The 12,401-nt window shown below is 49.2% G+C and overlaps 1 protein-coding gene across 1 annotated transcript in view; it reads left to right on the top strand.

Annotated features, from left to right (window-relative positions):
* The window catches only part of LOC132583182 (vomeronasal type-2 receptor 26-like), a 36,269-nt gene that overhangs the window by 3,628 nt on the left and 20,240 nt on the right, over nucleotides 1-12,401 (top strand). Inside the window, exons 3-5 of the mRNA XM_060254851.1 lie at nucleotides 1,652-2,482; nucleotides 4,953-5,180; nucleotides 7,204-7,330. Of these exons, the coding sequence (XP_060110834.1) occupies nucleotides 1,652-2,482; nucleotides 4,953-5,180; nucleotides 7,204-7,330 (1,186 nt within the window). The remainder of the gene's footprint in view (nucleotides 1-1,651; nucleotides 2,483-4,952; nucleotides 5,181-7,203; nucleotides 7,331-12,401) is intronic.

Below are 12,401 nucleotides of genomic sequence, written 5' to 3'. Positions count from 1 at the left end.
GCCTAACTGACATAGACCTATGCACATAAGAAGTTGCTTTGTACTAGACATATTCACATAGTAGAATGAACTCATGTTCGTCTGTTTGTAAGTAAAATCCAATGCATGTTCACTTTACAAATGAAACCCAGGGCAAGTAAATATGAGGTTTTAAGCCCACATATACAGAACATGTGCATGCATTGAATGTTACATGATAATTATTTAAAACATGTGTAAAGGAAATTAAGTGTGCACTGTAAACACATTGTATGCACATTTCTTGCAATTTATGAACTACTTGAGTCAAATCATTGGTCTATCTAGGTCAGTATTGCCTACTCTGACTGGCAGTATCTATCTAGGGTCTTGGTAGAGGTCTTTCATGTCACCCACAACTTGATTCTTTTAACTGGAAATGGTGAAGATGGAACATGGGACCTTCTTCATACAAAACAGATACTCTAGCACTGAGTTATGGCTCACTTTCTTCTTGTTTTGCTCATTTTTATTGATGCTGTTATGGAAATGTTTCTTTTGCAACACTGTTATTCCATTTCTACAGCATTTATATACAACTAACATACAAATAACGTTAGCATTGCATATAATATGGAGAAAATGGCATAATGAACTATATTACATGGTTTCATTTAGGAAAAGTGTAATGGAAATAAGGATTTTCAGGTCAAATTGGGGGGGAAGGGGGTTATACAATTCAATAGGAATAGCATTGTTAGACCCCAAAGTATGGCTAGAAGGCAAATGATGAAGAATTGTACTAAAGCTAAACAGGATTTAGGCTGGTTGATGTTTGGATGAGAGATCTTCTAAGTATCCTATACATCAGGGGTGGCCAACGGTACGTCTCCAGATGTTTTTGCCTACAATTTCCATCAGCCCCAGCCAGCATGGCCAATGGCTGGGGCTGATGGGTGTTGTAGGCAAAAAAAACATCTGGAGAGCTACTGTTGGCCACCCCTGCTATACATGAACACATTAAGTTGCCTTACACTGAATCAGACCATTGGTATATCAGTGCTGATATTGTCTACTCACATCACCTACTGCTGGTCCTTTTAACAGGGGATGGCAGAGATTGAACCTGAGACTTTCTGCAGGCAAAACAGATGCTCTACCGCTGAGCCACGACCCCTTCTATCCCATGGCCATTTCTGCAAGCCATTTCAAGCCCTTGTAGAGAGGGAAGTATCACAAAAAATATTCAAATAAATACATGAAAACAAGAAACAAAAATGGAGAATAGTCCTAGTTTTCAGCCCTTTTGGGGCCCATTTTTGTCCAGATGTGCCACCAATTCCTTCTTGTCTGTGAAGGCTGTGGCAGTTCATACAAGCTAAAATCTTATAACTCCTGGAACACAGAAAAAAAAATTGGGATTGGAACTAATCTGGTGGAACTCCTCATTATATGACAAACTATCACTAAGGTGATGGAAAGTCCCATCAAGCCTCAACTTACTTAAGGTGACCTTTGTAGGTTTTCAAGGAAATCAGAGGTGGTTTGCCATTATCTACTTTTGTGTAGCAACCCTGACCTTCCTAAACAGTCTCCCATCCAAATACTAACCAGGGAACTATCGCTACACACTCACACATTTGGAAAAAAAAAATGTCTTTTCCTTTTCCTGTTTCCCTTTACTTTCTTTTAGATCATATATGCCTCTGCTCCCGTGCTGAATAACAAAGCCCATGCTGGTTTTTTCCACTCAATGTTCCCAAATGTGACCCTTCAGTATATGGGTATTGTCAGGCTATTGCTGCATTTCAGCTGGACGTGGATCGGTGTGCTTTCTGATGACAATGACAACGCAGAGAAGTTTGTCGACAATGAGCTTTCTGTGTTTACTCGCAGTGGCATCTGCTTTGATTTTGTGCACATCTTCCCCAAAATGTCTTTTTCCAGTAATATTGCTCAGCTGGTAAAGAAGGGAACCGATACGTTAAAGATTGTCAACGAAAGCACCGCCAATGTGATGGTCATGCATGGTGAAATTCATACAGTAGCACTTCTGAGAACGTTGCTGTATGAGGCAGAATTTGAGGATAGACCCATGCAGGCCAAAGTTTGGATTATGACTGCACAGATGGACTTCACATCGTATCCTTTCCAAAGAGATTGGGGTTTAGAGTTCATCCATGGAGCTCTGTCTTTCTCTGTTCACTCAAAGGAGCCGTTGGGGTTCAGGAAGTTCCTTCAGATGAGAAGCCCTGCCTCAGAAGCAGAAGATGGCTTTATCAAGGACTTCTGGAAGCTGGCATTTAAGTGTACTCTGCCCAGCTCTGCGGCCGAGGAAGCAGAAGAGGAAATCTGCACTGGGAGTGAGAAGCTGGAGAGCCTTCCAGGTTCTGTCTTTGAAACAAGTATGACTGGCCACAGTTACAGCATCTATAATGCTGTGTTTGCTGTGGCACATGCTGTCCATGCAATGCATTTACCCCAAAACCAGACCAAATCAAACCTGATTCTGCAGCCTTGGCAGGTAATGTCCCAAGCAAAGAAAAGCCTACATGTTGGTCCAACAACAGGACCTAGATGGTATATAAAGTTCTCTGTTTACAGGGCTGGAATTGTGTCAATTCCAGCCCTGTTCCCTCTGAGCTGTGGAATCTTGTGAGCAAAAATTCCACTTTGTGAGCTACTGGAATTAAAGTTATTAGCTACTGCATAAATACTGCTGGATTCCTCATCTGATGAAGTGTGCTTAAGACCACACGAAAGCTTACATTCTAAATAAAAATGGTTGGTCTTAAAGGTGCAACTTGACTCCTGCTTTGTTCAACAGCATAAATCAGTTTGCTCTGGGGCCATCCTTCCCGAGCTAAGAAAAAAATATGTGAGCCAGAGGTTTAAAACCCCCCCAGGGAGCTAGCACACGAACTCAGCTTAGAGGGAACACTGGTCAAGGGTATGCTAGGATCATCATAGCTTCTCCTCACATTAATTTGCTTTTGTTGCAACTCACAGATATAACTTACAGTTACCAGAAATGTATATATTCTCTGTAAGAGGCATGAAGGAGGAAAGGCAACACGGTAATACCATTACATGGGAGGGAAGGTGGCATGGTATCAGATTGACATCAGATTGTGGAAACTAAGGAGGATCTTTAGTCAGTACTTGGAAGGAAGACCACCAAGGAAGGCTCTGTGTTGAAAGGCAATGATAAACCACCTTTGCTTCTCACTTGTTTTGAAAGCCCTTTGCTGGGATTACTATACATCAGTTGCAGCTTGACAGCACTAACATATGTGTAACTTAAAACTTTCATAGTGGCAGTCAGAGGGGTCATCTTTGGAGCCTGAATGGATGGTGAGGAATGACTGACCCTTAACTTCTGAGATCTGATGAGACTGGGCTATACCATGCTGCCTTCCCTCACATTTAATTTACAGGACGGGGAAATATTGACTTCCTTTTCTCCCTAAGTTTTCTGAAAGAAGGAGCCCAGTTTCCTCAAGCTCATAAAAGGACACTCAGGCTGAGGTCAGACGCACATAAACTGACGAGATGGGCATGGATGAAAGCCAGATGCATGTTGTATTTTATGAGCATCTGGCAATGGTCGTTGGCTCATTCGTGTCCCGCACTGCCATGACTGGGATGCGGACTTTTTTGGTAGTACATTAAATCCGGACCAAGAATGCTTCCGACGACTCCCGCGCGTACTTTCTATGTTTGAACGCTCCATTGTAGCTGACTCGTCACAAGCGCACATCCGCTTCCCTGCGAGAGCCCACTCCAAATGATATCATTGCGCCAGCAATTGTTGACTCAGCCTTCCAACCTTCCGAGGTCGGTAAAATGAGTACCTAGCTTGCTGCGGGGGAAGTGTAATGACCGGGGAAGGCAATGGTAAACCACCTCGTAAAAGGTCTGCCGTGAAAACTTTGTGAAAGTGTCACCCCAGAGTCAAAAATGACTGGTGCTTGTACAGGGGACCTTTCCCAAATGGGGGGGGGGGGAGACAGATCGCCTACCTTTGCTGCCAGGCAGGGAGATGGCAAAGGCAATTCCCGGGCTTCCCACCCCCCTTTAAACACCCAGGTGGGGTGTTCAAATGTGAGGAAAAGGCAGATCACCCACCTTTGCCTTTTCTCCGCCAGGCAGAGAGACGGCAAAGAGAGCTCCCGTGCTCCCCCCCCCATTTAAACACCCCAGTGGGGTGTTTAAATGGAGGGGGAGGAAGATGACCCACCTTTGTGGTCTCCCCTCCAGGCAGAGAGACGGCAAAGAGAGTCCCTGTGCTTCCCCCCATTTAAACACCCTGGTGGGGTGTTCATTTTTTGTGACAGTCTATGTTGTTTGATGCCCATTCCGGCCTGTTCTGGCCCATTTCGGCTTTTATCCTGTCCCGTTTAAATGGGGGGGGAGAGGAAGATGACCCACCTTTGCTGTCTCCCTGCCAGGTGGAGAGACAGCAAAGAGAGTTGCCGTGCTCCCCCCCCCCAATTAAACACCACGGCGGGGTGTTTAAATGGGGGGGGGGGAGGAAGATCACTCACCTTTGCTGTCTCCCCACCAGGCAGAGAGACAGTAAAGAGAACTCCCAGGTTTCCCCTCCCTGGTCTGGTGTTTAAATTTGGGGGGGGGGGGGCAGATCGCCCACCTTTGCTGGCACTTTTTTTTTTAAGCCAAACATGATATCCCACGGTACTGCGCTTGTGCGAGTGCGGAATGCCATCTTAAAAAATGAGGTCCGGTTGAGACCTCTGATCAACCAATGACGGGACCAATGCTGCTTAGAACTGAAGGATGGAGGGATGTCTGATCAGGAAATTTGTTGTAAAAAAGCTGAGGGGTATAATAGCAACGGGTTAGGGATGGATTTAATGGTGAGTGTGACCGCTGCCTTCTTATTAGTTAATTTTTACCTGTTTGGGATAAGTGACTAGCCCTATAATTGCACTTGAATATTTTTGCTTATAATTAGGATGTTTTTTTTCATTTAGCTCCACCACTTTCTGAGAAGTGTTTCATTTAACAACAGTGCGGGGGAAAGTGTATCCTTCAATCAAAATGAGGCATTAAAAGTTGGCTTTGATATTATCAGCTGGGTCACATTCCCAAACAAGTCCTTTAATAGAGTCAAAGTTGGACAGGTCGAACCAAAGAATAACATGGATAATGGGCTGGCCATCCATGAAGATGCCATTGTATGGCCCACTAGCTTTGACCAGGTAGGTCTGTGAATATCTCAAATTCTCCAGTGAGCAAGAGCTGATGGAATATGTCGGCAAAGCTATTTCAAATTCCATATGTCACAAGACGCCTTGTTAGAGCTCTGTTACCTTGTGGTTCATTATCAGGTACAAAACTAACTGTATATGTGAAGCTACCTTATAATGAAACAGATCATTGGTCCGACAAAGGCAGTATTGTCTATTCAGATTGGCAGGAGCTCTTCAGGCATTCTAGTAGAGGTCTTTCACATTGCCTACTACTGGACGCTTTTAATAAAATATGACAGGGATTGAACCTGGGACCTTCTGCATGCCAAAGAGATTTTTATTTAATTTCTATCCCACCCTTCCTGCAAGTGGGTTCAGGGGGGGTTACAACAGATAAAACTCAAAACAATAAAAAGCCAAGTCTTAATACTATAAAATCAATAACACTTAAGGAAAAGATGACATTCCAAAAAAAACATTTTACAGTGTCCCAGCATGGTATCGCAATAAAGAAAAAGAGAGGGCAGAGTCAGGAAAAATTTCCCAATGGTGCTGTTCATTGCTCTCAAATTGATCCAGAGCATGTTTTGTAGTCCAGTGACCAACAGATTTAACCACTGAGCCACAACCCCTCCTCGAACTTGTTCTATTGGTGTAATAAAGCCTATTAAAATGCCAATAGCTTCCACAAATGTATGCTAGCAAACTCTTCCAGTTCTGTTACTTCATCATTTCGTGGCCTTTAAAACTCATCCTTTGAAGAAACTTATACATACTGCATTTCAGTATATTTCAATCCCAAACCAAATTCCCTATGTATTTATGGGGGGGGAATGACCCACAAAAATTGTTGTTTGTGGTTGTCAAAAAAGCATGTACCTCTCCAGAGCACTTAAAAATGGTTGCCTATAAAAGTGTTTTCTTAATAAGCTTATGGGGTAAATATATACAGGGGTCATTTTGTAGAAAAATAGGTGGTGGAGCCCAACCAGGGACTATTATGCAGCTGCACCTACTATTCAATGGAAAAGGTGGGAAGGAGGAGGTGGAATTCTCAGAAAGGTTCAGGAGCTGTGCTCCTGTGAGGTCCCGCTAAATCCAAGGCCTGAATATATACAAATCGGTGGTAGTGATGAATAGATTAGTTGGGATTTGTTTTCTACACATCCCGCAGGGCTCTTTTTCTAGCAGGAGCTCCTTTGCATATTAGGCCACACCCCCATGATGTAGCCAATCCTCCAAGAATTTAGAGAGCTCTTAGTACAGGGCCTACTGTAAGCTCCAGTAGGATTGGCTACATCAGGGGGCGTGGCCTAATATGCAGAGGAGCTCCTGCTAGAAAAAGAGCCCTATACACATGTGTGTTTTTACACAAAGTAAATGTCAGACATTGAACTTCAAAATAAGCACGAATCATTTTGTTTCAAAATTAATCCATTTATTCGAGAACTAGTGATCTGGGATAGAAGCAGATTGAGTTTGATACATTCCAAGGTTACCCCTGGGTTTTTGTAGAAGATAATAACATAACAATAGAACCATTCTCACACTCTGAGAGACAGTTGTCTGTTTCCATACTCCCTTATTTCCTTCCCAGGAAGGCTCCCTGTTGGTTACCTTGAAGCATACCATCTTCAAAGGTTTGGGGCGCCTGGGAATGCCAAGTGAGAAATTCCTCCCATGGGATTTACAATCTTCTCTCTGTGTTTGAAATGCACAGCTTTATGCTCAGGGTTAGTAATAGAAAACAAGCGAACAAGATGGCGTTAGTCAGGTCAAGAAACTAAAAACAGTTTAAAGCAGTTACAATGTCTGACAGTAAACGGTTGTACAGGTGGCAATGTCCTAAAGCCACTTGTCTCTAAATTCTACTGAAAAACAGCCCACACATACAAGGGTGGTGAGTTTAATGATTCAAGTTAAATGAATAAACTTCATTTAATCCAAATTTGGTAATTGTGTGTTCCTTTCGGAGTTGAGGACTAATACATGTTTGAATGAACAACCATTCTTCTCTTTCTTTTATGGACAGTCACAGCCCCTTTCTGCATGTAATGACAACTGTCATTCAGGTTTTAGTAGGACAAAGAAGGAAGGAAGGCCATTTTGCTGCTACAGTTGCACAAGATGTCCAGAAGGGAAGATTTCAGAGGAAAAGGGTAAGTGATTGTAGAGCATAGCACTCATCAATATATATTAGCTTTGAAGAGCTGATTACTCAAACATGGTGATGGCACCAAATAAGAGGATGATACCAGCTGACTCTCCAACTGATGTGTATGCATTTGTCTAAACAGCATTCCTTCAGGCATGAACAAAGAAGGAATTCAGAGCACGGTCATGACTCCCAGCTAATGATATCCATGGAGAAAAGACACCATAAGTAATTGGATTAACAGTCCCCTGATTACCCAAGGTCCTAAAATCTGGTTTTTCAGGGTGCAGAATAGGAGTTCAGATTTAACCTTCTTAAGAGCACAAGAGAAAAAAAACAACAAGATAAATATATTTGAGGGAGAATAACAGGTTACCACAGTTTAATGAATCCCGATGTTATATGTGAAAACAGAAAGTACACCTCATATTGCACATTGTATACCACTGCATGTCTTACAAAGGTAAATACACACATGGATACACCCAATTATATCTCATTGCGGTTTTATACCTGTAGCACTGAGGGGGCAGCAGAAGCCAGGGGAGGCCCCATACACTGGGTAAAAGGCCAGGTAGAGCACTTTTCAAGAAGGCGGTAGCAATAGGTTTGCCAGCCTTGGCTTGGGAATACCTGGAGATTTTGGGGGTGAAGTCTGGGGAAGGCAGGGTTTGGGAAGGACAGGGATCTCAGCAAGGTCCTATAATGTACCACGCGGAGAGACGGGCGCAGGGCAACATGCTTTATTCAGGGTACATTACAAGATGGAGAGAGGGAACACACGGGCCGGGCCCCGCATATATACAGCGCCGGAACTATTCCTCCTACTGGCCAGTCCAATGCTGGCCAGCCATTTTTACGCCATGGATGGTGATTGGCGGATGCTCAGCGCCCTGCGCGGAGGTGCCGGGGTGTCCCCCGTCGCCTCCGCGGCGTTATAACGAAATGGTTTCCGTTATAATGAAATAGTTGCTACCGCAATACGCTACACTCCTCCCCCCTTAGTTGCTGCACATAATCTTGGAGATAGGCGGGAGGCCGGCGCTCCCGTGTTGAACGCCGTGGGGTTGCTTGCGGTGGCTGGGTGACTTCAGCGTCCGGGGTTCCTCCGGGGGTTGGAGCATCAGTGGGCTGCAGGGCTGGTTCCAGGGGTTGATTCTCCTCTGCCGGCGGGGGGGACCCCGCGGCTGGTGCAGCGGTCGTGGGTGGCTCCCGGGTCCTTGCTTCTTCTGCCGCTTCCGTGGGTCTCTCTGGTAGGGTCCGGCGGCGCATCTGGTCGATGTGCCGGCGTAGGATCCGGCCCCCCTCGGTGGACACCTCGTAGTGGCGGGATCCCACGACCCGTAGTACCCGCCCCACTATCCACTCAGGCCCTGTGGCGTAGTTGCGGGCGAATACTGGATCCCCAGTGAAGAACCCCCTAGCCGCGTCTCTGACCTCTGGGGACCCTCGCATGTCAGAGGCTCGGTCGGGGTGCAGCCGGTCCAACCTTGTTGTGAGCTTGCGCCCCATGAGGAGCTCTGCCGGGCTAACCCCGGTGACTGGTTTTGGAATGACCCTGTTGTCGAAGAGGAACGCGGCTAATCTGTGGTCCCAATCACCCTGCACGATTCGGCCCAGGGCCTCTTTGGTCGTACGGACCATCCGCTCCGCCTGGCCGTTGGTGGCCGGGTGGAAGGGGGCAGACCTTATGTGTTTTATGAGGTACCTCTGGAGGAACGCCTGGAAGTCCCCTGAGGTGAAGGCTGCCCCGTTATCCGAGACTATAGCGTCTGGGATGCTGTGGGTGCAAAGGACCCTGCGCAGGGCTCGGATAGTGGCTGCAGAAGAGGTGGACCCCACAGGAATGACCTCTAGCCATTTTGTGTATGCGTCTACTATAATTATGAAGATCTGCCCCTGGAATGGCCCCGCGAAGTCTATGTGGAGCCTGGACCAAGGTTTCCTTGTGGTTTCCCACCGTGTGGCCGGGGCGCTGGGTGGGTCCGGCCGCGACTCCTGACATGCGCTGCATCTCCGGACCCAGTTCTCTATCTCCATGTCCATTCCAGGCCACCAAACATAGCTCCTAGCCAGGGCCTTCATCCTAACTATGCCGGGGTGTGTTTCGTGGAGTGATTCCAGGACCCGCTTCCGTAGGGGGGGGGACTACCACCCGGCTCCCCCATAGCAGGCACCCCTTGTGGGCTGCTAGTTCCTCCCTTCTCATTTTATAGGGCTTGAACTCTTCCCCCATGTTCCCTTCCGGCCACCCCCTCACCACCCAGTCGAGAACCCTTGCCAGAGTCTTGTCTTTCCTGGTGGCTTTGGCTACGTCTGCGGCGTGGAGGGGCTGGTCCAGGAGTGACTCGATTGACATGACATGGTGTGCTGGGGCAGGATCGGGGCCCGTGTCTGGGAGCGGCAAGCGGCTGAGCGCGTCCACGTGGCCCATCGCTTTGCCCGCTCTGTGTACCAAGGTGTACGTGTAGGAGTTGAGGAATTGATTCCACCTCAACACCCTTTGGGACAGGATTTGGGGGTTTTGGCGGTCCGGGGCCAGCAGACCCAAGAGTGGTTTGTGGTCTGTGGCAATTGTGAACCGTCGCCCATACAGATAATCGTTAAATTTGTGAACCCCCGCTACGATGGCCAGAGCCTCCTTGTCTATTTGAGCGTAATTACGCTCCGCCGATGTGAGGGTGCAGGAGTAGTAAGCGACCGGAACCTCCCAGCCATCCGGTAGTTGGTGCCCCAGGACTGCGCCCACCCCGTAAGGCGATGCATCGCAGGCCAGGACCACCGGTAGGCGCTCATCGAAGTGATGCAGCACTGCATTGGAGACCAGAACATCCTTCACTGCCTGGAAGGCGGTGGCTTGTCGCTTGCCCCACACCCAAGGAGCTTTTTTGTCCAGTAGGCGGTTTAGGGGTTCAGCGATGGCCGCTTTGTGGGGTATGAATGTGTGATAGAAATTGAGCACCCCCAAGAAGCTCTGTAGCTCTGCTTTACACGTGGGAGCTGGGGCTTGCACGATGGCCCGGGTTTTTTCCTCAGTCGGGTGGATGCCCTCCGCGTCCACTGTGAAGCCCAGGAACTCCACCCGCGGCACTCCCAGCAAGCATTTCTCCCTCTTCACTTTAAGTCCAGCAGCTTGAAAACGACGGTGCACCTCCCGGAGGCGGTTGCTGATCTCTGCGGGGTCCGGGGCGGCAATTAAAACGTCGTTGAGAAAGGGCTGGACTCCGGGGATCCCTTTGAGGAGAGCATCCATTATACTGTGGAAAATCCCCGGAGCCACACTGACCCCAAACTGTAGCCTCCGCACCCTGAAGGCTCCCCTGTGGGTCACTATAGTCTGGGCCTCTGCTGTTTTGGCGTCCACCGGGAGCTGTTGGTAGGCTTGTGCCAAGTCCAACTTCCCGAAAATCTTTGACCCCGCCAGGGCTGCCAAAACGTGGCTGACTACGGGCACTGGGTAGGGGTTATCCTGGAGTGCCTTATTTATTGTGCACTTGTAGTCTGCACATATCCGCACCTTTCCATTCGGTTTGACCAGAGTCACTATGGGGGTCTCCCACATGGCATAATCGACCGGCTCCAGGACCCCTTGAGCCGTGAGGCGGTCCAGTTCTGCCTCAATTTTGGGCTTTAAGGCGAAGGGGACCCTCCTCGCCTTGAGCCGGATCGGCCTGACCGTTGGGTCGAGCGGTAGGGAGATGGCCGGGCCCTTATAGCTACCCAGCGACCCGTCAAATACATCGGGGAACTCTCTGCACACTTCCTCGAACCCTCCGGCTGAGACCATCTGCGCTACCCCCTCTATGCGGATTCCCAAGGGGCCGAACCATGCGAGGCCCAACAGGGTGGTAAGCGGTCGCTTGACCACCAGGATGTCCAGCGGGCCCCTGAAAGACCCCCGCTCTACTTGTACCCTGGCCCACCCTGCGATTTGTACCGGGTTTTTCTGAAAGTCCCGTAAAATAAAATCGGCCGGCCGCAGCGGTACCCTCTGACAGGGGCACAGCTTCCTCAGGGTCTCCTCCGCGATTATGGAGATGGAGGAGCCTGAGTCCACCTCCATGAGGCACGGGACTCCTTCTAGGAGGACCGCCATCTTGATCTTGTTGGGGGTGGTAAAGGGCAAGTTCAGTACCTGGAGTGTGGTGGAGGCCGTGGAGTGGGACTCAGCAGCCTCGTGGTGCATGGTTGGCCTCTGGCGGTTGGACTTGGCTCGGCAAGCCTGCGCTATGTGGCCGGTCTTCCCGCAGCTTCTGCAGTCCCAGGTCCGGTACTGGCAGTCCCGTCTGTCGTGGGGGTTGCCGCAGCTGGCGCATTTCGTTCGTTCGTGCGCTGGTTCGTTCATTCGCTCGTACGGGGGCGCTGTGGAGCTCGGCTGGTTGGTCCTGTGGTGCGGCGCATCTGGAACGCTTCTCCCTCATCCTGGTGGTCGGGGTCCAGCTCCTCGTGGTGGATGGCCTCGGTCTTTGCCCTGGGAAAGGTCCGGATGGTCCTCTCGAACGCCACAGCTTCGCTGAAGGCGCCCTGGAGGGTGAGCTCTTCCTTCGCGAAGAGCTTTTGCTGGAGCCTCTTGTCGCGGAGGCCCCAGGCAAACCAATCGGCCAGGGTCTCTTCCAGGTTCGGGAAGTTTCAGTTCCCGGCGATCTGTCGCAGGGCGGCCAGGTAGTCCGCGGCCGACTCTCCCTGGACCTGGTCCCTCTTGTGGAAGAGGAACCGACGGGCCACCCTCGACGGCTGTGGCAGGAAATATCCCGTGAGGAGGTGGACTACCTCTACGTAGGTCTTCTCCGTGAGGCGGGCGGGGGCCGAGAGACCCTTTGCGATCTCGAAGGTGGCGGCCCCGCAGACGCTCAGGAGAACGTCCCTCTTCATGCTGTCCTCGGTTATGCGATTCACCCTCAGGTAGCAATCAACCCTTTCCGAATAGGACTCCCATCCTTCGGGATTGGCAGGGTTGAATGCTTCGATGTGACCGGTGTTCCCGCTTGAGCTGGCCATGGTGGCGGTAGCGGCGGTGGTCGTAGCGATGTAGCGATGTAGCGCACGGTTGCCCTTGAGTCTCCTCGGTAGCCCGG

The sequence above is a fragment of the Heteronotia binoei genome, chromosome 15 (assembly GCF_032191835.1).
Source record: "Heteronotia binoei isolate CCM8104 ecotype False Entrance Well chromosome 15, APGP_CSIRO_Hbin_v1, whole genome shotgun sequence".
Classification (NCBI taxonomy): domain Eukaryota; kingdom Metazoa; phylum Chordata; class Lepidosauria; order Squamata; family Gekkonidae; genus Heteronotia; species Heteronotia binoei.
Note: the sequence above shows the minus strand (reverse complement) of the source record. Positions and strands in the feature narration are given on the sequence as shown.